Source organism: Cryptotermes secundus, unplaced genomic scaffold (genome assembly GCF_002891405.2).
Source record: "Cryptotermes secundus unplaced genomic scaffold, Csec_1.0 scaffold873, whole genome shotgun sequence".
Taxonomy (NCBI): domain Eukaryota; kingdom Metazoa; phylum Arthropoda; class Insecta; order Blattodea; family Kalotermitidae; genus Cryptotermes; species Cryptotermes secundus.
In genome coordinates this window covers 2,550,688-2,576,718 of record NW_019739229.1, presented here as the reverse complement: position 1 = coordinate 2,576,718, position 26,031 = coordinate 2,550,688, and the positions used below count along the sequence as shown (strand labels likewise).

At 43.5% G+C, this 26,031-nt stretch overlaps 1 protein-coding gene across 1 annotated transcript in view; it reads left to right on the top strand.

The window, feature by feature from the left end:
* The window catches only part of LOC111871818 (G protein-coupled receptor kinase 1), a 202,157-nt gene that overhangs the window by 80,555 nt on the left and 95,571 nt on the right, over nt 1-26,031 (top strand). The window contains exon 3 of the mRNA XM_023865183.2: nt 21,292-21,365. Coding sequence (XP_023720951.1) covers nt 21,292-21,365 — 74 coding nt within the window. The remainder of the gene's footprint in view (nt 1-21,291; nt 21,366-26,031) is intronic.

Genomic DNA, 26,031 nt, shown 5'->3' with positions numbered 1-26,031 from the left:
TCGCTCGCTCGAACACTGGAATCGTGGGTTCGAATCCCACTCAAGGCATGGATGTCTTCATTTATTCTGTGTTTGTGTGTAGGTAACGGCTTAGCTACGAGCTGATTCCTATTCCTAAGCCAACAGTCTTACCGCCTGTCTAAGATTAAGAGACTGAAGTGAAACAAGCGTTTCACGGATGTCCTGTGTTCCAAGTGGGAGCATCAGGAATAGAGAGACTGGCTTAGCTGATGTGGCGCCATATTGCTTAGAAGATACTGACATGAGAGTAAGTCTTGCCCTTCTTTCATGAAGATGGAAACTGCATTTTCTCTGAAATGTCGGTTCCTTTCTACCAGACAATACGAAATGACATCTTTGTGTTAATTTATGTTATACGTCCATACACAACTTTACAGCAGAATGTGATGAGTGTGCTTCCGCTTTTATCATATTGAAAAACACTGTTTACTCGTACGTACGTGTTTTGATTTAACGGGCGATTGGAAAGTCATTTTATGTACAGAGAACTCATTGAGAGTTAGAACAGCGTGCACCGTTTCCGTGGCCACTTCATTTTCCGAACTGAAACAACGCATGCTCGTTTTCGTTGACCCTGTACGAATAAGGAAGACAGGGGCTAGTTGTTAAGTTGAAATTGAAAATCAGACGCTGGTAATAGTGGCTCCGCCAGCGACCAGATTGAAGCCATACTAGACCTCTGGTTGTCCCCTTTCGATGGTCGCTCTGCAGTTGGAAGGAAACGGTTTTCTTTGTGTCCGAGTAGTTTGTCCATTCCTTGGGCTTTGTTTTGTAACAGTCAGTTAATTTACTTTTATCGAACGGGATTGAGGGGTCCATACTATTGAAATTCAGGTATTTTATCGTAATATTTTCAACTTCATATGACGTTCGTCATGTAATTCATTATGAAACGAAATGGCATAACAAGGAGTAAATTGTTATATTGTAGCTGCATGCCCCGCTGTCATATTACCTTCTGATTTTGTAGAATGGCAACAAGAGGAAAACGAAAACAGGCACCATGCTTAAATAAACGTACGTGGAGACGGCAGAAGAAGTTTTGTTTAAAGCTGTCATTCCAAGAAAATCATCAGCTAAGTAGACAGTAACTTTTATAACGCTGCAGAGGTTTTGCGAAGGATTTGAAGGTTGTACTTGAAGTAAATTTCTTATTAAACAGTTTTATAATAACAAACTCTTTCGCTTTAGTCCGCAAGCGAACTATACCGACCGAGCGACCGCCGCTTGTCGACGAAGTTAGTGTCAACTTTAGCGGATAGAGGGTGTTGCGTAGCCAGCGCAAAGTATTCCCAAGGACGTTAAGACCGGAGCCGCTATTTCCTTGAAATATCTCCTCAGTTATCCTCACGAAGCTGAGTGAACCCCATTCCATATCCACTACTGCTCAGAAAATTTTGTATCGCCGGGAATCGAACCTGGGACCTATAGATCTGTAGCCAGAAAATCTGGCCACTAGGCCACAGAGGCGGTCTACAGTTTTATAATGCGTTCTCGAAATGAGAATTAACATTACCAGATTTAAATTCTTGCGGTAGGTCCTAACCGCCCTACTTAAATGACGGCATTTAATTAAAACTGTTTCCCCCACTAATAATGAAAGACTGCATGAACTATAGTTGATAATGGAAATCGTATTTATGTAGAAAAGTCGCATATCTCAGTTCATTTCTCTCCTGATTCTCATTCACAGGCATTGAACTCGTCGGTCTTGTGTCAGTGACGCCTTTGTGTCAGAGCCCTTGCAAGCACTTTGAGACTTGTTTGTATTTCGGTGACATCTACGAGATAATAAAAAGTCAGAGTGGCGATAGATCATTTTTATTGTTCCTGGAACATGTTATAAAGCATATTATGGTTACGCAAGTAAACCTACATTATTTCTACTGGACAACAGTCAGTGTCATCTTTCTGTAGGAATACTTGACCTTCCCAAGAAAAATTGAGCGATGCTATTATCGTTCCCACCTGACACTACCTCCAAACTGAAACCCTTATGCGAGGTCCATTTGTGTACCTTTCACGAAGCTTGTGAACAGCGCGTCTGACGCAATCAAGGAAAATCAGGATAATAATAGGATACTCCATCCATAGTGAAGCAGCCGTGTCAGATACATTCACACCAAGGAATATCATGTCTGGATGTGCAGTTAAACAGACATGTTCACGGGCGAGGATTTCTCTCCTTCTGCTGTGGCTGACCGTTCTCTTCAGGGTAGTAAAAACCTCGAATATTTTACCCTCTCAGATTCTCCACTTCAAACTCGAATTTAGGTGTTGTATTTTAGCGTCCTGTTGCACTGATTTTCATCCATGATATGTATACAGTGGCCGTCTTGTAGTGCACTCAATTTCAACTGTTACTTCACGACATGTTTCGGCAACATAGTGCCATCATCAGGTGCCCTAATTACGCTAATTTATTTCATTGCTTGCCTTTATATATCTTTATAAAATTATTTAAAAAGTGCGTATTTGTCAACTGTAATACATTTTCACACACTAAAACTTGTTAAGATTATTCATCTTGTGTGTCTTAATGAAAACTTGCGTGTGGTTCTTCCACTATGGGGGTCGTTTTTCTTATTTTCTGTGTAAACCGTGTCTTGTGATGTGTGTTCCCTTCTCAGCTGATGATGGCACTATGTTGCCGAAACATGTCGTGAAGTAACAGGTGAAATTGAGTGCACTACAAGACGGCCACTGTATACATATCATCGAATTTAGATGTTAGAGGTCAGGCTTAAACACAGGTCGATCATCTTCAGAAAGGAATCTGCACCGTGAAAGCCCTGTTGAAATCAAGCCCTTTCCAAAAACAGAAGCGCTTAGAAAGCGCCACAGGCAGAAAACAAATGTGGGTGCTGTTTTCGTTGGTACCGCAGTAGACGTTCTATTAGGAGCTCAAGTAGGGGCACGCGCTAAGCCATTTAAATGTAACAGTGACAGCCGAGAGAAGTACGAAAACTTAAACAACTAAAAGAGAATGTAGGAAAAGTTGACTCATCTGAATCGTTTTATAGCGAATGTGCGAAACATTACGCAGTGTCCAGAGCCCCTACAGAGTGTTCGCACTTACACTACGTATGTAATAAATTGATCCAAGAGCCGTCGGCTTGTGTGTTTATAGCAGCTGCAACTCTGAGCACGACTCTGACGATTTCACATCAGTAGATGAATCTAATGCGGTAGATATAATCAGTTTTGATAATATTGTGACATGTTGAGCTATGGACGACGCCCCTCCCCCACCCCCGCCAGCCGTGATGCGCCGAGCGAAGCCGAAGTGAGCCGAAGTTAGCCGAGTCCTAGCATCCTGGTCGCTATGCAAAGTGAGTCAACAGCGATGACGTCACCAAGGGTACCGCGGGTTGCTAGGCAGCGCGGGTAAACAGGACTGCGAGAGACGACGGTGGTAACAGCGGTTACTACCGCTAGCGTTACTGGCAACACAGCGCCAGGCAACAAGGGTGCTTATTACGTGGCCGTTTTCTGTATTGTCCGATCGAGGCTACATGAGGGGCAGCGAAGGCTATTCACAGTTGGCGGGGGTGGGGGAGGGGCGTCATCCATAGCTCAACATGTCACACTGCTCCCTCCTTAAGGCTGTTCGTCTCGAATAGCCTAACGGTGCACCCCCGTTCCTTTTCCGTCCCGTAGCTGCGCTTGCGGTGTCTCCTGTTGTTTCGGCTACTCTTCTTGCAGCGACTATTCTTCGTCCGTTACATCCGCTCCCCTCTTAAGACAAAGCTCGTCTCGAGCGGTTTCCTTTCAGCTCGCCAGGAGATCACATTCATCCATCGCTTTTTCCCATGGCACATATTATGCATCCTTAACAAGTAATCGTAAATCCAGAATCTGAATTTTTATTTTTTATTCAGCTCAAACTAAATTCAGCCTATGTTATTAATACAAATATGATAAATGTAATCACATTAGACATGTTTATGGAAATCAAATATAATAAAATTTACACGTGCATTTTCATTGCTGTAAGAATGTAGCGTAACAGTTAACCCCATATAGTGCAACAGCGTAACCCGTACTGGGGCAAGTTGTTACCTTATGCATAGTCACAAAGAACTGCAGATATTTGTTAAAAATGAATAAAGGGCGTCATATGAAAACTGTTACTTTAAAGACCAATGATGTCACTAACATTGTGCATCGGTGTTATTTTCGTACATACAATGCTCGCAGAGCAAAAGGGAATCACAAAAAAATGGTAACAACTGTCCCCGGGCTCCCCTACCTCTCTGCGTGTGTCAGTCCATCCGTTCCTGGAATGAGGGACATGAACGCTACACGACAGTACAGATGTTGTCGTAGAACTGTGCATGATTAGCAATCGCATCCTGGAAGCCACTTCAGCATGAGAGAGTTCAGTTCTCTGTGTTGGTTAATGAGATGGGAATGTCATTAGCGCCATTCGCTGTGGAATCCTGAAAAGAACTGCGATCGTTAGAGTAAGTTTCAGAAAAATGAAGAGGGGCATGCATAACATTATTGTTTTACTGTTACTTCTGACATCTTGAACCGGAGCCAGCAAATTAAGCGCGTTGCATGTATTTTGTATATGTAATTCATATGAATAGTTGTGATGCTGAATAACATACGAGGTTCGGGAGAGGGGCTTCTCAGTGGAAGACATGTTTCTAATATGGGAGTCACCGGCGTCCAAGGCTTTTTTAGTCTACATTAAAATTTGCACTTTTTTTATTGCTATTGGGTTGGGACTAAGTCCCTTGTACTACGGCCACTTCTGGCCTATTGTACCAGCCCCAGATGATAGGTGAGGGTGATTGTGGAGCAACTGGTGGAAAAAAGATTGGCAAGTTAAACCGAAGTACTCGGAGAAAACCTGCCCCTGCACCACTTTGTCCACCACAAATCCCACTTGACAAGACCCGGGATCGAACCCGGGCCGCCGCAATGGGAAGCCAGCGACTAACCACTTGAGCTATGGCGCGACCTTAAATTTGCACTTAGTCTCTGCTCAGTTAGCGTAGCCGGTATAGCGACTGGCTACGGAGGGGTCGGAGTTCGAATCCCAGTAGAATCAAGAATTTTCTCCACATCGTCCAGACCGGCTCTGGGGCCCGCCCAACCTCCTATCCATAGAGTACCCTGGGCTGTTTCTCCGGGGCGTGAAGCTGACCACTCACCTCCAACTAGTGCCGGGATCAAGAAAGATGGGTGTATACATCCATTCCTCCATACGCCTTCATGGCGCAGTGCTTAATTAGTTAAGTACGGGGACAACTTTACCTTACCTCTGCTTAGAGTGTGTGTAAGGAACTGACACCAATGACATGTCATCTTTCACTTCATCAGCTATGTGAACAGTGTTCCTGTACGTATTGTCTCCCGCATGTCAGCAGAGAAGGTAAACAGAGGAGACGAGATCAAGGATTTAGTGAACAAGACCGTCCGTAGTCGAAACTGCCACAACATGACATTAAATGACCGCTAAAATGGTCACGATATAGCCAGCTTTTTGCGTGAAACACTTTCAGATTTGGAAGGACTTTGTAGAACTGTTTCATTCGTGCCCTTCTTCCTTCTCCCTGTCCCGACAACGCCATTCATACGTAATTTCAGGCTTCTGAACCGACCTTTCTGTCGCTGATCTGCTTGGTCTTTTCCGTGTAGTTGAATGTCCTGCGAAAATAGCGCAGCACCTGAGCCGCACCACCAGTAGAACAAAATGTTTCCGCTATAATCAAATGGCCTAGTGTGTTTAAGCCATCTTGTCAGACAGTGACTCGGGAAGTTAACACTGGCGGCACATATTCTCCGGTGCCAATTTCAACAAAATTATGTATCTGCGTGGAGCTTTTCGATTAAGATTTACAGTTAAACCTTAAGTACTCTTATTTTCTTGACCGTATACTGTATATGCCAGATTGTGATGCGCACCCGAATTCTGAAAGACCATTAGTTTCAAAGTAAGCCAGACACGGCAGTTGACATTCAGTTCTGGAGGCTCTCGGACATGTGCGATTATGTTCTGGCAAACTCGGTACTCTTGTATTCATCTTGACGTTATAGAGGTAAGACATTAAGTGATGTGCGAGGTGGGTGGACACGGGGTGTAACGTGATCGGTAGATGTTACATTCATATGAAATTATATTCGGAAAACCCGACGTGAAGAGGCTTGTTTGACTGCCAGAACTTAGATGCATGTTAGAGGAAGAATGTGTAATGCAATGACGTAAATTCTTTCTCGCTTACTGAGTGAAGGACATGAAGCAGGCAGCAGAAGGTTCCATGCTCCGGCACTCTCTCCTCACCCGGACCTGCGTACCTTCCATTCTTCGCACGTCCATCCGCCATGTTGGTCCTCCACAGGCTCTCTTCGGCCCTGCTGGGAGAAGTTTGCGTAGTCTGCTGTCATCGGATAAGGTTTTGAAATTCGTTCAGAACACTGCCTTGCCACTTCTCTCCTCAAGATGTGATTTCTTAATCTCTTGCTAGTTTGTGTGATCTGATGTTAATAATTTCCGTGTGGGGGGGACTGTGATATATACCGGAAGGTCTCATGTTCGATTCCAAATGAGGTCATTGGATTTTTCAATTAACCTAATCGTTCCAGCCGCACTATGGCCCTGGGGTAGACTCAACCTCTAACAGAAATGAGTACCAGGAATCGGCCTGAGGCGTAAAGGGCAGCCGGCGCGTAAAGCAGACAACCTCACGCAATCTGTGAGCCGATTGTATATAAAATATGGGAGCCTCGATGTCTCACAAGCCTGTAGGCCTCCACGGCCTGTTACAGGGATAGCTGTACCTTTTTACTTTTAATTCATTTCCGTTGACGCTTGACGTCCGCTACTAGACTGTAATACGCAAATGATGTAAGAACGGTACGGCGAACTAGAGTAAATAACGTACACTTAATACAGACAATTACAAGAACACTTAGTTTATAGGCGTAGCATTTACGACGATAAAAATGGCGAATTATCGCCCCGGTGTGAGTAAATAAAATCTGGCCGAAATTGAGCAACATATATGCCTTCAAAGCAACTTTGCAGTCTTTTGAGAGATGGTCCATTATAAGAAACAAGTTAACGTAGTGTGGACTACAGTCTCGCTGAGGTCTCCAACGTAGTTTGATGAACAGTCATAGGACTGCAGGGCAGAATAAATCAGGACTGTCTCCACAGTGATTTCTTTGGTGTGAATACCGTGCAGTATTCTATTTTATATGCAGTATGTGGGCATCGACTCTTATGAGCTTATGTTATCGCAAGTAACACATTTTAAAAGTTCTTGGGAAGAACTACGTAATCGGGGCTGCTTCAAGCCTTCGCCAGCACAGCCGTTTTTAGTTCCTAGTCCCGCGGGACTCATGGCCGTATGTTACTGTCTCACGATACTGGGACTCGTGAGCTAACTCTCCAAAAACTATTCACCTACTTTCCAGTTCAGTAAATTGCCACTGGTCCTCGCCAGCACAGTCGTTCATGGTTTCGGTCCCCGTTGGAACCCATCAACATTTGGATAATATATCTGCATTATATGGAGTACGCTTTTTCCACTCCTGTTGTTGTCAAATATGACTGGGTGAATGACTAAGTGAATGTTGGTGTGTAATGGGTATAAAGTCCTAGGACCAAACCAACGCGGTTCCAGCAAACTAGTGCATTGATACTGACCTCGCGGTCCCTCATTTGTTCGTGCTGCCCGCCCCCCCAAGTGAGCGGTGGAATACAGTTCGGTAAAATCTTGTTTTCCTTCTGGATACAACATTTTCAGGAAGAATTCTTGTTTAGGAGCTGTTAGTATCATCTGTTTTTTTTTGCGTGCTTTTCTTATTTTGAAAAAAAAAAAAAAAAGGAAATTATGTTTATGAGGATCAATTTGCTGTTCCTGTGTTTATCCCCCAGCAACTTTCGAACGCCTAAACCAGTCTTAATTAAACTTTTTATGTATATCATGGCACCTTAGCCAATTGCAGCGGCGTAATTCATAAATACCTCCCATCAATAATACCAATATTACAACCTCTTCTCATATTTCTGAGACAGAACCTTAATATTGCTTAAACGCCTGTACCAATCTTCGTGAAACTTGGTATCATACCACCTGAGGCCATCTCAATGGACATCACAATCCATCTCATCAGTAATACCAACATCATAGCCTCTCAAATTGTTGAAGGAATACATGTACTCTTAATATTACTCGAGTGCCCCAGAACTTCCTGTCCCTATTTCTTTTGCGAAAACAGTTATGTCACTTTTGAGGAACAAAGGAAGCTGAAATACAGTTACATTGTTTTATTTATACTGCGACCATTAACTTGGAATTTCATTTATCCCAAAAAGCGTGTAATTTGTGTTGCATTCCCAGTTGAATTTTGAATATGTAGCTATAAATTGCTGACCGCCCTGGAGCTCTAGAAATGTATTACTGGCCTGTAGTTGATTTCTGTTGAGTACTACTGGATTGTAGACATGGCAAGGATAATGCCGCTTCAGTAATTAGTTTACTTACTTACTTACTCATGGAGCTGAGCCCTTCTGGAGGAGCCACCAATTCTGCAGCTACTCAAGAATTTCCTAACATTTTATGGAACCCGAAGTTTCATTACCGTGTTCACAAGAGCCCTTCACTGGTCCCTATCCTGAGCCAGATCAATCCAATCCATACCGTCCCATCCTATCTCTCTAAGATCCATTTTATTATTGTCCATCCATCTACGCCTTGCTCTTCCCAGTGGTCTCTTTCCTTCTGGCTTTCCCACCAATATCTTATACGCCTTCCTTGTCTCCCCCATTCATGCTACATGCCCTGCCCACCTAACCCTCCTTGACTTGATCATTCTAATTATACTTGGAGAAGAGTACAAGTTATAAAGCTCCTCATTGTGCAGTTTTCTCCAACCTCCTGTCACTTCATAGTAATTAGTTTCTTTTCTTTCTTTTTTTGGCACTACAGCTCCAGTGGGCCTAGGCCTACTTCCATGAACTTCAGTAATTAGTTTACAATACAATTTTTTTTTAATTTTAGGTTTTAGGTTCTGATTTGCATTGTTTAAACCGTCATGTGACTCCAATAATAGAGAGCCCCCCCAGAAATATACAGTTTTTAATATATAGGTTATCTACGGACACAACCACGAAGTGTAAGGTTATATTGCTGGAGCTACGTCGTCAAATGGCAGGGGAACGGTGTATATACATTTTTCGGGGTCGCTCACATTTTTGGGCCCCCACATACACGACGTCGTACGCTTTCCACAGTAATTTCGGGGGCGTGCCTCATATATACCAGGATCGAAACAACGTGTTCGCATGTATTATTAAAGGCCGAATTGTCTGTAGACGTCCTTGGTACGTTATGGGTCGTGTTTGAGTATGTGGTGGGAGAAGCTATCTGCTATTAATATAATCGCAAACCAACCGTGACGTAACTAACCCCCGTATATCACCCTGAAATACGGGGCTTTAATTGCCCTTTCCGTTCCCCCCTTGACACTGGCACGAATTTTTCTCGCGTGTAAATAATTTTGCTTCTTGTCGCGTGGTCTGGTGAGACGATGCGGGAAACGAACCCTTTCTCATTTCGGAGAAACTCGAGGCCAGTGCCCCAAGTGGAATGCACAGGTGCACCCACGTGTGTACAGGTCCATAGCCAAATGGCGATCCGTTAGTAAAGCGTTTATATTTTTAGACTTTACCTTAAGTTCTCCTGAAACAGTTGTATTGGTGTGTATGTTTCCGTGGTTTGGGAATTTCAAGAAGGTGTAATGTTGAAAGTTTGGATAGTAAGGCGCTGAGAAGACTGTTCTGATCTAATGAAGATGAAGGATAAAATCACATAATAGAGAGCTTGTTATTTTACCTTTTAGCTAATGTTCGAAAGAAATGGGCGAGGCATGTTGCCCCACCAATGCGGGCAATGAGATGTTGGTCGGAAAGCCACACTAATGGAATAGTAGGCGGTCTGTGCGTAGGTATTGTTATTATATTGAAATGGATCTCACAGAACTTAAGATTGACTTTTTTAACTAATAGATGCTTTATGAGACGCGGAATTGGGACACATTCTTCATCGTGAATGATTTTTCAGCGCATATGGGCTTGCACTCTATTTGTCACTTAAATGTGTCGTTAGTTCTAACGCTGCTATAAGACTGATAGAGAAAGTGCTCCCTCATTATGTTCGCCATGTGTAACATAAAGGTTCTCACAGTCTGTTGACTTGCAACCAAGGTAGCGGCAGAAACAGTCACAATATATGTTAATTTAAATGTCTCAGACGTTGGTATATTAGTACAGTAATTGTGTTTTTGAACATTATCCATCGTCTGGTTTCACTTTATTTAAAACACGACAGGGACTAGCTCTGTCGATTGGGTCGAGCTGAGTAGGTTCCACCTGAAGACGGGAATAGAATTCTCTTAGTATATCAGTCCCCTACACACGGACGTAAGTTGGAAGGTAGAATTATTAAACACTGTTCTTTTTACATAGTCACGTGATTGACTATAGGCGGGGTTTGGAATGGTAACCGGATTTATTGAACACATACAGAACGCAACTGCAAATAACTACAGAAGTCTACTGTTACATACTGCAAAGATCACTGTAACTACAGCCCACATAAAGTCTTCTCAGTCTTCACTAGCCGTTGCTTGGTAGTAGCTTCTAACGACGGACGTTCCCCATGTTCTGTGCCCGACCTCAGCTACCAGCTTCTTACTTGTCACAACTGCAGCTCTCACCTAAAGTCAAAATCGAAGTTATGTTAAGACCCACGGTCAGTCGGCCAGTCTGTCTAGGTGTCAAGCCGCATCTGCGGCAGAAGGCCTAATTTTGATACTGTCAGACGTTGCGAGCTTGTTCATGTGGGTTGTCCTCTCTGACGAGAAGACGGGTTTGTCTTTTAAAGTTCATGCAAACCCTCAACTCAGAGTCGAAGTTACTTTACGACTGGCGGTTAACGCCAATAAGTTCGTCTTGGCGACAAGCCCCTTGAGACCCACGAACAGAATTTGTATTTTCCAATTTCCTTATGTAACATCCTCTCCCTCGAGAGAATGGGTCTATCATTTACAATTGCTGCTGGTCCTCGCCAGCGCGGTCATTCTCGGGTCCGAGTCCTGCGGGAATGATGACCACATTTCACTGTCTCAGATTCGAGATTCCCCCAACCTTGGAGGGCGAGGTCCCCCTATAGGAAAAGGGGGGTCCGGTTATACCCCCAGGCATTGGGTTCCCTTTGCGCCGCCTCTTACAGATCGCAGGGCTACGGTGGAGGTATTCGACCACGCCTCCACACGGGAAGATCAACTACCACTCTTACTCTCAACTGAACTACTAGTCTTCATTATATAGCTTTGGCACGGACTGCACAGAAAACGTCTCCACCGTTATTGCGTGTTCTCTCGTTGCCGAGGAAACTTGTCCACAGAGCTGCTATTGTACTGTCGCCTGTTTACACAGGTGTTACGCGGCAGTGGATCAGCATGTCACAATATTATGATAGTCTGTTGTTTGGTCGCTGTAGGGAAACGTCTTACAGTAAATGGCGACTGGTTACTGCTGTAATTCATCAAAGACGACAGCTGTGTGGATGTGAACAAAGGCGAAATTTGTGACCAGTTGACAGGCCAGTAGCTTTCTGATACGAAGTTCCTTGTGAGCTGCTGTACACAACCGTTGTTACACTAAGCGTGCAACCTGTCACGTCCCAGGGTTCCTTATACGGCCTGGAAAATAGAAATGGCATGTGACGTGACGGTAAGTGATTGCATACACATTTTCATGTTTGCTCAATTCAGATGCCGGCCCTGTATTCTCTCTGCAGCTCATTCAGAAGTTTCTAAGTTGATTTAGGATCGTTTCCGCTTGAAGAATCTTCATGTAACAGTATCATGGAGGTTTCCTGTCGTGTCCCACCCCTGTCAGTCAGCAGTTGTAACTTCCGGACCAGAGCAGGTAAAATTTAAATTGCTGCTAATTCTGTTCTTTGTTTTACACCTAATGGTTAGGGCGGTGTTGCCGACTTCTCAGAGGTTATTTGCTGTTGCCGCCGTGGATAAGATTGTCTTTTGATTTGTTACAGGCCCGGCTATGGATGCTTTAGATAAAGTGAACCGCCCCCTGAAACAGTAATATTTTGCATCTGCTTGTGTCGCCGACCGAAGTAACATTTCATTTGTTGCAGCTGTCATTCAGTTTCAGATCAAGTCATATTGTGTAAGATTTGAGGTTTTCACGGCGGTGACTATGAAGAAGGAAGTCTTCTGGGATGTGGCACCGTGTAGATATGGTGTTCGAAGAGACCGTGAGAACCGGTACAAGCTCGAACCGGCGATACGTTCCTCCGAAACGTCGGTTAACACCACATCTACACGGTGCCACATCCAAGAAGACTGCTTTCTTCAGAGTCATATTGTGTTTTTGCGTCGTGATGGTGTGAATTTTGATATTAAGGGATCGTGATTGTAGAAAAGTGAAAAAGTACTGGTCTGTGATGTAGTAATTATTGAAGTTGTGTGTTTTATGTGAAATCGTTCAGTTCTTAAATATACTACTACCATATGACTGGCAGACGGAGCAAACCGAAGAAGGAAACAGTGTTTTAAAGAGCGGTCGGCAGAGATGTATTGTTTTGTTGAGAATGAAGTTCGTGATGTGTAAACAAAGTGCAGTCGAGGCGAAAGAGCAAAAGAGACTTTAGAAAACAAAACGTAGCATCTATAATTCAGACATTGAATGCCCAACTCTGTTGTCTGTACGTGTTTGTGTGTGCTTCAGAACAAGCGTCTGAAGTACGTGTACATTTTGACATCACACGTAACTGTCAAGTCTCCTAATATTGAACGCGATTTTATATTAGAAAAAAAACAAGATTCTGATTGCGTCAAGAACTACACAAAAAAGTTTGAATCGAAATAAAATACAAAGGCAGGGTGGAATATTTCAGTAGACGTTGAAGCTCAGTTTTCGAGGTATTCAATAAATATGTTCACTATTCATTAGCTATTGTTGAATTAACGGACATCACCTGAACATTGTAAATTCGTTGATTTCAGATATTGAAGCGTTTGAAGAATTTGTAAACGTCCATTGTTTATATAGCAAACAGCGGAATCTGATTTTACTCGGACATTATTGTGTTGTTTCTAGAAGCATAATTTTGAACTGTTGAAGGTTGTCGTATTTATTGGTTGCGCGTCTTCTGTGATTCTAAAGATGTTCTCTTTACAAACACGTGTACGAGTCAAAAAGTTAAAACCGCGCTCGAGTCGCAGCAAGCCCATGTCAAAGGATGTATTGTTCAGCAGAACTTTTCACTGGGATTTTGAGAGGCAGCAATAATTTATTAATGGACTGAAAAATGCAAATATACTGCAAAATTTTCTTTTCACAAGTTTTCAATGTCTGGACGTATCTGAAAAGAGGCAACTCGAAGGCCAAATCTCCAATGTTCACTCTTCCAGTCGATTTTGTGTGTTTAGTCTTCAGAATTTTCATTTTGTAAAGAATTGATCAGAAATTGAAGTGCTTCTAAAAGGCTTGGCCATTCTCCTTGCACTGTCGTTAACTAGGTTGTGGAAACTCATCAGTGAAGGAGTGGAACATATCGAAATATATTTTCAGCGTCGCACCACAAATCTGTGTTTTATTTTAACGTCGAATGACATTGAAAATTGATTTAGTGTGGCCCCATGCTTGCTTGTATATTGATAGCCACAGATGAATTCTTGTTGAAGAAGCGCAGTTTCTTCAGCGTATTTCTTCGCATTAGTGGGCCTCTACCTTCTTGGGTCTCATATCGTTTGATCGCAGTTAATGTTCCTCATGATGGAAGCTTTCTCTTGAGCGCTGGAGTGATGTCGAGGTGATTTGTTCCTTGTAAGTTGATCAGGTTATGCATGTGTTGAGTGATGTTAGTTTTAATGCAAAGCCACACATCCACTCGTGATCACAAAGCTGAGGAAAAGGTTTCCCCTTCATTACCAGAAATGCAGTTTGCGCCAAAAATACAGAACTGAAATGAAAAGACGAAGGCCCCTTGCTCGACAGAACCTTCTCAAATCCAGAAGAAATGGTCCGATCACCATGTTCCTATAGCCTTCTTGGGTGACAAGAGAGCATTGCCTTCCTCATCCTCAATGAAATAGGGGCCTAATATACCGCGTGCTGAAACGGCACCATATCGTCACACATGTACTATGTAGCGGGTACTGTGTAGCGGCTACAGTTACTGGTCGACAGACTTCCCCTTCCGTTGACACAGTACACTACCAGAACAACGAAATTTCGTAACAATGGACAGCATAACTGTGTTACTTGGTGCCGTCTTATTAAATCTCTCTTGGAAATGTTCTGTCACCTTTTTCAAACTCGCTCCCCCTTCACGACCACTTCCGTATGATCGGAAATAATACTCAACTATGAATACTTTTTCCTCCGTCGAGAGACCCATTTCCAACAACAACTTCCTTTTCACTACTGGGAACACGTGCGGCTGGAGCTATGCCCCGTCGACAAACGCACATGCGCGTTCGAGATGCGCGAGTTTCAGTACTGCACATTTTGTCGCGTACTGTTGTTGATCATCCTGCTTCACAGCATAGGCGCCCTGAAGGATCTAACCGTGACAACCAACGGGCTTTTCGAGAAATAGAGAACATCTCTGAACTCAGATCCGTATGACTTATGAAATGTTTAAATTGATGATTTATTCGTTTTGAATTGATGAAGGTAACCAGTGTTGAAAAAAAGTGTAACATAGTTAATTTTAATGAATTTTGCACACAGTTTCGTGGTGTGTCCTGATGTACTGTACTGATCACGATGGTGGTGATAAAAGAAGACACGCCACTGTTCCTTCCGGTTAAACTTGGCGCTCCGTCGGGCACTCGTCCGGTCAGTTTCTGTTCTGGAATATACAGATTTTCAGAAATTCTTCATGTAGATACGTGTAGATGTATGTTCTGTTAGTGGTCCCGTTCATTGGCATTCATTCATTCATTCATAACTGGCTGTACAGCCCTTTGTTGGATCCTGGCCTGTTCAGTTTCGTAATATTTTTTACACAGACTGTAGGGCGCCATGGGCGATTGATTCGTTCGCATTAAGACAGCTAATTCCCCGCCTATTCTCAACCGCAGGTCGATTTCGCTAATGAAAACTGTAGGTTTCTTTGTGTCATTAACGTTGGTGCTTTCGTCCATCTTCGCCTGTCTCTAATCATTCTTTCCTCATTTCACCGACTCTAAAACATCTAATCTCTTTTTGGTGAAATTTCATAACCCACGTATCTGCCGCACACTGGAATGTCTAATTGTAATATCAAATTTCTCAATAACGTAGGTTGCCGATTTTCGTCAGAAACTGTTCTTTTACTTACTGCAGCCATAGCGGCCTCCGTAGTCTAGGGGTAACGTTCCCACCTCTTGACTCAAGGTACGCGGGTTCAAACCCGGCGGAGGTCGTGGAATTTTTAAGGGCGGAAAAATTCAGGGAACAAGTCCTCCGGGAGGGACTTTAAGCCGTGGGTCCCGTGTCGTAGATTTACGGCACGTAAAAGATCCACATGTCTCTAGGAGACCTCTGAGCAAAATTAGGCAACAAGTTTCGCGCCCAAGTAGTTTCCAATGCCTCTGGTAGATGGTGGAAACATCAGGTACCGAGGGCCGACCTCGTTGGCTGAACGGGGCTGTTAGCATGGGGAAACCCACCCCTTCTAATAATAATAATAATAATAATACTGCAGCCATATTAGGGCATGGCAGTTCCTTCTAGACCACACTGTATGACGTCATCTCGATCGGATTTTGTTCATGGTACTAAACAATCAGCTTCCCGCGCGAAACTCCCAACTCACGTTCATGCATTTTCTCCTGTTTGTTGTTTCCTCTGTTTTTCCAAATGATAATCCAGGTTAACCTCGTCTGTTGAAACAGACAAACAAAATGCAGATGGAGTCTTCGCAACGATAATTGTACCTGTCCTTACGAAGAGATGTATGCAGTGCAGTTAAAGTGAATCTTTACGGGTAGTAAATACCAGCTTCACTTCTGAACCTCAAAACGGGCTTCAGAGCACTCGATCCTTGTGGATAACGATACTGGTCACACAACTTAACAATTAGCATTAAGAAGACGGCCATGGACATTCAGAAATCGGAGTTTCAGAACGCACTGTGTCATAATATTTGTCAGTTACAGGCCTGCTGAAACTCAAGTATCCTACACATTACTTCTGTCTTTAATGCATCTCTGTTCACAGTCCCTCTTTAATTTAAAGTAAAATTAAAATCGCAATCAACTGTTACGTGTTTCGACCTTACTTGGTCGTCCTCGTACAACTGTTCACTTTTTGAAACCGCCGCGCTGCACTAGTTCTTGAGTCAAAATATGGTGGCGTGTCAGGAATCCGGAATGGTTGAGGAAATCATGGTTTATTTCCTAGGCAACAGCTGCCACAAGAAGATATTCTACCATGGAAACGCAATACCAGCGGACCGCTGTCTAGGAATACCGTAAGCAACAAACGCGTTTCTCAGGAGATGGACTACAAAAGGTTCGTTGCATAACAGCGGTCGAGACCAAAGGCTCCTACATGGTGCGCTCTATTCCGTCCGAAAGCAGGTCATATAAGACTCCAGCTTCAACAAGAGACGAGTTCAGTTTGCATTTGACCTTAGAAGAGTAGTCAGTCTTCAGTTTGCCAGTACTTGTGATTGTGAATAATTGTACTTCTAAGCGTAAAAGTGAGCGTCCAATAAACGTCGTTGTGCTTAACAAATTAAGGACCATGGCATGAAGGCGTCTGAGGGAGTGGATGTATAGATCCACATTCTTTTTTACCTCGGCACTAGCTGGAGGTGAGTGGTCAGCTTCACATCCCGGCCACTTTATCCCCGGTATAATTTGGATAGGAAACTGGGTGGGCCCCCAAAGCCGGTGTGGATGACGCGGAGAAGAGAAAATTCTTGACCCTTCCGGGACTCGAACTCCGACCTCTCGGTCATCCAGCCTGTAGCCAGTCGTTATACGGACTACGCTATCCTGGCTCCTATTTATAAACAAGGAACATGTCGTAACTCGCCCAAAAATCAGTCATCCCTTAGTAGATCACCAAAGAGGGTAATAACGTCTACGGAAAACTGCTACAGGACTGTCTTCCCATGCTTTTACTCAGATTTTAAAAGTTTGGGAACCGCTGCCTTGAAATAGATCATGAAGGCGTCTTCTCACATAGGGCTTTCAACATAATTTATCATTCATAATCAGCTCAGTTAAGATGAATGGCGGTTCACTTGATGGCCGTCGGGGTCAGGATTCTCCAGAGCCACGAACAGCATCGGAGTCAACTGCAACGTGAAACGTGAGCGTGGAAAAGGAGGTCGCGATGTGAAGCTGATCGCGAGTACTCTAAAGGGTTTGCAAACTGGGGAACACAATATTAGGGTGGGTGAACAATATTAAAATGGATCCTAGAGAGATAGGATGGGATGGTATTGATTGGCTCGATCTGGCTCAGGATAGGGACCAGTGGATGGCTCTTGTGAGCACGGTAATGAACCTTCGGGTTCCATAAACTGCTGGGAAATTCTTGAGTAGCTGCAGAATTGGCGGTTCCTCCAGAAGGGCTCAGCTCCATGAATAAGTAAGTAAGCTTCTCCATGCAAAGATATCTGTATCCTACAAAATCTAGAAGTTATCTAGAACAATTTTGTCGCACGATGCGTTGCGGCTCCGGCGTGTTTTCAGGTTATACAACACGCACGACGTGTCTATGTGTCTATGATGGCTGCGCCAACGCAGCTAAATTAACGGCTGGTGATCCATCAGTTACCGTTACACAGTGACTGAGTAAATGTGTATGACACTCCTCGTTGTAAGAATCATACGGATCGCACACTTTGTGGGCAGAATACAGAGTCGTAGTCAGTGACATGTACAGTAACCACTGGGCTTTGAAGGGTTAGCCTTGAACTGGTATCCCAACCTCAGGGCAGAAGGATTATCTTTGTCGGCTGACTGCGATTGCCTACTGCTGCTGTTCACATCTGGAGGTCGTCGTCTCCAGCAGAACCATGTGACCCGCTGTGGTGATGAGGCTCCCACTTGACTTGGATACAATAACATATCGCTCATACAAGCACTGGCAAATTAGAGTACTCCTTCTGTCGACTGTTCATCACGAATCCTGCGTCATTTTGGTTTGTTTACTTCTGTTATTGTGGACAAGAGCCAACTGGTTCCCCACCCCACGTGCCAGAAAGGAAGTAAACCATACTGAGCCTGGCAGTCCGGAAGCAGGCGTTTATTACGGTTGGCGTCACGTCTAGTTTCGTAACACAGTATTCAGGAAATCATCCCTAAATGTTTTGTCACATTTGATAACAGTAAACTTCCGGCAAGACACACCATTATGAACATGTAATCGATGGCCACACAAATGGGCGTAACCTTCCAAGTAGAGTAACGGTGTTCGGCAACTTGGGGCTGTCTTCTCGTATATGAATGAGGGTTTTTGATCCGTAAATTCTCAGGTCATGTTGATTAACATTTTCCAATAAATGAAATGTGGCTTCATCAGTGAAGAGAAGTTTCACTTTAAGAAGTCCATCTTGAAGGAAACATCTTTTTCTTGGATAATTACATGTTGCCCCATTCGGTGTCTATAACATTTCAATTTCAAGCCTTTCCGCATTTTTATGTGTGTAATATTTAACTGTAGGGCAGCGAACTAATACCTCTGGAACTTCAACCACCCGAGGTTCAATGACTGGTCGTCTCCCCCCCCCTACAAATGCAGCCAACCTTATCAAACATTTTATATATCTTTTAAATCGACATTTCTGTTGGCGGTTTTCTTCCAAACAACATATGAAGTGTCAGTTCTGCTGTGACCACAGACGTAAACTCTTGAAACTACAGCGCACATTTGTCTTCCTGTAGTTGAGACGCTACTTTTACAACTGAGTGTACCGCTTGTGGTACAAATTTCTGGGAACTCGGGTATCTGTCGTGGTTACATTCTTGTAAACTTGGACGCTATGTCAAACGATGTTAAGCCGATCAGTTTCCATCATAAGAAACATAAGAAATAAGTACAATAAACCCTCCCTAATCCAGTTACAGTTAATCCTGATCGAAATATGAAAAAAAAATGTGTTCACAGTTGAGTACATGCTTTAAAAGGAACATAGGATTTAGGAGCAAGAGGGATTAGAGTAAAAGGGCTTTCAAACTATCTAAGGCAGCTGGAGAGACTGAACTCACGCAAGAAAATATCCGAGTTTGGCTTGAGCTGGATGAAGGAGAACCTGGACTTCAGCTCCTTTTGTAGTTTTTAAAATAAAGGCTCTACAGTGATATTTTTTATTTATTTTCATCAGCACTACCGATATTATTAAATTTTCCGATCATTTGCTTTCTAAGTTTTCTTTTTTCCTTTTATTTTAGGGGTACCAGATTTTTTCGGAGAAGTAGTGGGTCTGGAACGGGTCCACCCAGCCTCGTGATGAAAATTGAGGAGCTATTTCAAGGAAATAGCGGCTCCGGTCTAGAAAACCGAGATTAACGACCGTGGGGATTCGTTGCGCTGACCACGTGACACCGTCTATCCGCAAAAGTTGGCGTTAAACTTCGTCGACAAGCGGCTGTCGCTCGGTCGGTATAGTTCGCTTGCGGACTAAAATCACGGGAGTTTTTTTAAGGGTACCGATGATCCCTCATTAATCTGAATTAGCGAGGGTTACTGTAGATTGCGTTCCTCAGCCTTTCTTCACCTCCATAACATTAATTACTGAATATACAACATGGACGCGGTTGTGATTACATGTATATTATTGGCTGTAAATGCAATTATGAGCTCTTTTATTCGGCTGAATGCTTTAATGTCTAAGTTCTAGAGGCAGAAACATCGTCTTCGTCACCACAGCCTTCTGAACGATTTGTCACCAGTAATCCCAAATCACCAGTAACGTCTGAACAACGACGCAATGTAGAGTCAACACAACACTGTGCAGCCTTTTTATGGAAATGGTATCGACCTAGTAACGAAACAGCATTAACTGAGACAACGATAAGCGTGGTCTTACTGTATAACATATTCAGAAGCGTCAGTTCTCATGTCCATGTGTACACTCTGTAGCTCCTGTTGAACCCTCAGTGTTATGGGAGCGTTCTCACCTCTATGGTGAACCAGTGTGAAAATCCTTGTTTGCCTGTATTGATCTTGGTGAGTATTTGGCTTTCCTCATGATGATAATTGAGGAGCTATTTCAGGGAAATAGCGGCTCCGGTCTAGAAAACTGAAATTAACGACCTTAGGGAATCGTTGCGCTGACCACCCGACACCCTCTATCCTCTAAAGTTGGCACTGACTTCGCCGTCAAGCGGCGGTTGCTCGGTCGGTATAGTTTGCTTGCGGACTAAAATCACGGAGTTTTGTTTTTGTTTGTTTCTTATTATGGATCTCCCGAATGGAAATTCGGCCCGACACTCAGTATCGTCACTGAAGGTTTCGTGATTTCGTCATTCCTCTGTGCACATACTGGAGTAGTACGTAAAATAAGCCACGGTTTTCTCCATGTCCCTTCCCTTCTGTTATTTACAACTAGAGTGCCAGTTGACGTTGTGAGACCTATGCAGAAGTTCCTAACATCTCCCACCATGTGTCATCTTGAATTCATTCCTGTCTTCATGTCTGAACTATTCAGAAACTGTGTTTTAGCACATTACGTGTGAGAGAAATACTCGTACCAGCTTCTATACTGTCATCGGGCGTATCTTGTTTTCGCTAATTTTCGTAACATCACAGTTGTCGGACACAGTAAGTAATTTATGATGTTTTCATCTCCGTATGGCTCCCCCGTTTGGCGAACACATGTGATGGTACATTTATTGATTCTAATTGTGCTCGCATTTGCAGAGCTGTTAGTAATGTTTCGGAACGCTGTACGCCACCTTGTGTATATAGACAGTGTCTCTGGATCGTTGTTATGCAATGCAAGTGTCAGTCGGTAAATATTCATGATGTTAGTAACCCAGTTATGTATATCACTGCGTTATATTTATTGTCTCGGCTAGAGAAAATTTGCCGAAGGACATTTAATGAAATACACAGGAAAGCGTTTTGTGCCTGTGTGCGAAATAGCCTGTAAGATAGCAATATTGTTAAGCTTTATCTGCAGTAAATGGAGACAGAGGCTCACGAGTTAGGAAAACAGCAACAAAGGCGTTTCCACCCATTGGAGTTCTGATGGCCTCTTTCTCTTGTTTCAGGCTACCTGCTGTTCAAAGACTTCTGTGAGACGATGGCAGAAGAGCCCATCCCCCAGCTGAAGTTCTACGAAGAGGTGAGTGCATATCTAGTTAAAGAAACTACCTGCATTCAGGCAGTGGTTCTGAGATTGTGGCTCGCGGAAGAACTGGCATTGGCAGCAACAAAATTAATAAGAACGAATGGACCGCCTCTGTGGCTACAGATCCAGAGGCCCGGGTTCGATTCCCGGCCCTACCAGATTTTCTGAGAAATAATGGGTCTGGAACGGGGTCTACTCAGCCTTGTGAGGATAATTGAGGAGCTACTTGAATGGGAAAATAGCGGCTCCGGTTTGAAAACCGAGATTAACGGCCGTAGGGATCCGTTGCGCTGACCACGCGACACCCTCTATCCCGCTGAAGTTGTCATTAAATTCGCCGACAAGCGGCGGTCGCTCTGTCGGTATAGTTCGCTTGCGGACTAAAGCCACGGAGTTTTTTTAATGGAAAGTAATACGGGAGTGCCAAGGTAATGATGGAATGAGTAATGTACAGACGAAGTTATTTATTCTCATTTTTTATAACAGTTAACGTTTCTGCATAATGAACTTTCTTACAAAATAAACATTTAAAATTATCTGTACAAAGACGCATGTACAATTAAGAGCACGGAAATTAGGTTCGCGAGTGTTGGAGGTTTACTGTATTTATATCGAAAGAAAAAATATAAATCATGCCTCAAGTATGGTCTTGATACTTCCAGCTATAGTACGAAATGCATTGCGGTATTATCGCGGCAGTGACTTAGAAGTCAAGAATAATACAACAGCGTCCAAACTTTATAAAATATTCTTCACTCATGGTCAGGTTAAAAGCAAGCATGTCTGAAGTCTCAATTGCCGCGCAGTCGCGTAGTTCAGTTTTAGTGTGCTATTCATGGGGAACACTGCAGTTCAGTGTCTTTCAGAGAGAAATTCGAGAGCTGTCGATTTATAAATAAGAAAAAGACAGTAGTCAACGTCTACAAATGAATTTGTTTTTGAAGACGAATATTAAAAAAGAATAAACTATGAAATCAGTCAATAGAGACTAAAGAATATAAAGGAATATGTATCTCCAGTCACATCTCACAGGAGCCAGTGCAAATACTAGTAATAAAAATGCACCGAAAAGTTGGATGATTGCACGATAATCGCTGTATTCATTTTGACATCGTGTGGACTGATGTACAAAATGAACGAGGTTGGCAGTTTGTGTTCCGCTGCGAATCTCCGCTTAGCGGAAGCTTGAATCTTCGGCGTCACTTGAAGAATAAATCACTCTGCTGTCAAAAACAAGCCTCCGGGAATTTTTAAGCGCAAATTGAATGAGGAGAAGCAACAAAAACTACTAGTGTTTGCACGAACAAACAACAAGAGGCTTGGTGCGTGTATATCTTATCGCCAGTGCTGGCAGACCTCGTTTTTCTGTTGGGGACAATTTATTTTGCCTGCAGCCAACGAACTCGCATTAGTTTTTCTGGAGGAAATACACTGAAACATGTAGATGGTGTGCATCCTTCAAATAGTCACGGGTTTTGGATTGGTGTCTGCATTTATTGGACTCTTGACAAGCACGTAACTACACTTTACAGTTCACTATTATATACACACACTAGGGTCGGCACATCTTCACTGCCGTTGCTTGGTAACAGCTTTCAACGGTTGACGTACTCCTTCCTCTGGGTGCCAGAACTGTCCTCGGCCTCAGCTACTAGCTTTTCATAGCGACAGCTCACAAGGACTGAACCGCAGCAGTTCTTAACTCAGAGTAAAGAGTTATTTTACGACTGGTGGTTTACCGCCAATTAGGTCGTTTTGGCGACAAGCCCCTTGAGACTCACGATCAGTCATTTTATTTTCCAACTGAACACTTGTGTTTATAGCCCTTATGTAACATCCCCTAAGACGAGAGGATGGGTCTGTCGTTTACAATTGCTGCTGGTCCTCGCCAGCGCAGTCATTCGCAGGTCCGAGTCCAGCGGGACTCATGACCACATTCTGCTCTCTGAGACTCGAGACTCCCCCAGCCTGGAGGGCGAGATCCCCGTATTTATATCCCCCAGGAACAAGGTGGTCCGGTTATACCCCCAGGCACTGGGTTCCTTTTTCGTCGCCTCCTACGACTCGCATGGCTACGGTGGAGGTATTCAATCCCGCCTCCACGCGGGTGAGCTCCTAACTCAGCTAACTTGCCTTGCTTATAATTTCTTGGCACGGACCGCGTAGGATACACCGCTTCCATTATTGATCTGACCTCTTTTTGCCGTGGATACATGCTTGTTTGCGTAGCCGTTACTGAGTAACGGCTGTCATAGTTGCTTATTTCGCGGTCGTTGCCTAGCAACTTGCCTGCATGCCACAATATTTTAGTAAAACGTATGCGCAGCAGAAAGTACTTCGCGTTACAGTTAGACGAGACGGCTGACATCGGAGAAGTATCGGGTCATGTTACATACGTCAGGCGTGAATAGAACCGAACATTATAGGCAGACTTCCTTTGTTCTTTCATTCGGCAGAAAGCAAGAACTACCTCCGAACACCTTCATGCACGGGAAGAGTTTCTGTAGGAACGTAGTTTTTGATTGGCATTGGAATATGCGCTGTTATGGTAGGAGCTGGATCTGTGAATTCAAGAATTGTTTTCGTGTGCTACGACAATTTGTTAATGCCTATTTGCAACATTTCCTTCACACAGCCGGCAATTGGCAATAAGTAATATAGTCGTTTTCAACATTATTTTGGATATTCATCCTGGCTCACGCGATTAGCGTACATGATTGAAATGTTCCGATGCCTAAATAAGTTAAAAGCCGATTTTAAGGAATTCCGACAACACTACTAAATGGTAAAAAGAAAAAAAAATCCCAGTATTTAACTATGTGCCGTGCTGTGAGGACGTGTGGGGAGGGGCCTGAGAATGGTTAGCTTCACGCCTCTGCCGCTTTACCCCCTGTAACCATTGCACAGGAGGCTGGATGGACCTCACTGCCGGTCTGGACGTTATGGAGAAGAGAAGAATCCTTGCCCACGCAGGGAATTGAACCTCGATTCCCGGGTCGTCCAGTCCGTAGTCTAGTTTATGTACCGGCTGAGTTATCTTGGCTGCGCATTGTGGAATGTGAGAGACAAAAGCAGCACAGTGATTAAGAAATGTTACTTGTTTGTTAGCCTCTTATTACAGGACAGTTTAAGCTAATTTCCAACATAGGAATGAATGGTTTAATCCTTAATAAAAATACAAACAAATGGCATTAAGCAACATCATCTTAGTGTCAGGAAACAACCTGAAGCTCTTTTTCCAGCCGAAGCAGAACCACACAGTTGGATGCGTTATTCTTCCGACATTGACATGAGTGAGTTGCCATATATTTTATGCAGAATATTAAAAGAGTTGTAATGTGGAGAAGCATTGCGTTCAGAATTTAAAGGAATTCACTAAGCTCTGGATTCAGAGGAGTGGAGAATACCTCGAAATTGTAGACAGACATTTGCTGTGACCTGATGTGTCTCTGTGAGGCCGTCAAGTCCAAATGCCTGCGGATAAATCTGACCTAAGGCCGAATCCTCTGCCGGTCATGGTAGCCGAGCGGTCTAAGGCATGCACTGTCTTCGCTCGCTCGGAAGCCGGGATCGTGGGTTCGAATCCCACTCAGGGCATGGATGTTTGTGTGCGTTTTTCTGTGTTTGTGTACAGGTAGAGGCCTTGCGACGAGCTGATCACTCGCCCAAGGAGTCCTACCGCATGTGTAAGATCTAGAAAAACCGAAGTGAACGGAGAAGTTCATGGAGGTAGGCCTAGGCCCACTGGGGCTGTAGTGCCAAGGGGGGGGAAAAAAAAGGCCGAATCCTCTAACATCGAAGAACTTTGTTCATCACAGCAGACACGTCCGTTGCATTAAAATATTCGTATTGATTTTTGGCTTTTCGCTGTATTAAAATTTTCAGGATATATATTATTTAAATAAATGTTGGCGTATTTAAATTGCTAAACGTCAGGCAAATAAATAATTGAGTGGTATGCCGAGAACCTCAACAGTTTTCAGGTGGTCCCGAGGGAAGAGTTTTTGGAGCCACTGCGCTAAGGGAAGTGCACTCGTAGTTATACAGTAATGCATTTGAGTTTTGTCTGTACCCACAAAACTGAAAACGTCACCATCTCTGAGAGTGAACTGAAATCTAGAAGGACAGACGGACTGGCGGAAATGTGTTGGCATCCCCTTTCCTCTTCCGGATTGTCGTTTTCTCAACTCAGTGATTCTGTAATTTCCTTCCTTCAGCGCATTCTTTTTTGTATTATGGCGGTTACTACTCAGTGATTGGCCTTTCAGTCTGAGCTAAGAATGGAGGACAAGTGCCGGAGAGAATATTTTCTGTGAACTAACAAGGGAATGAAGAACATTTCGAACCGTGAAACTTCGTTTGTGGACATGTTGCACATTTGTTGAACGCATGGCGAAAGCAAGAAATGTTCATCTTCTTAGAAGAAATTATATAAGAGAACGATAAGATTATATTGCCACGTGGTAGTTTGCAGTGACTATAGACGGGGTTTTTGATTGGATATTGGATTTATTGACCACTTACAGGTTGAAAGTACAAATAACTATAACACTATCGCTGTTTTCACACTTCGTAAAATCATGCTAAGTCTTCAGCACACAGTAGTAACTAGTCGTTACCTGATAATAGCTTTCGACAATGACTATTCCTCCTCTTCCGG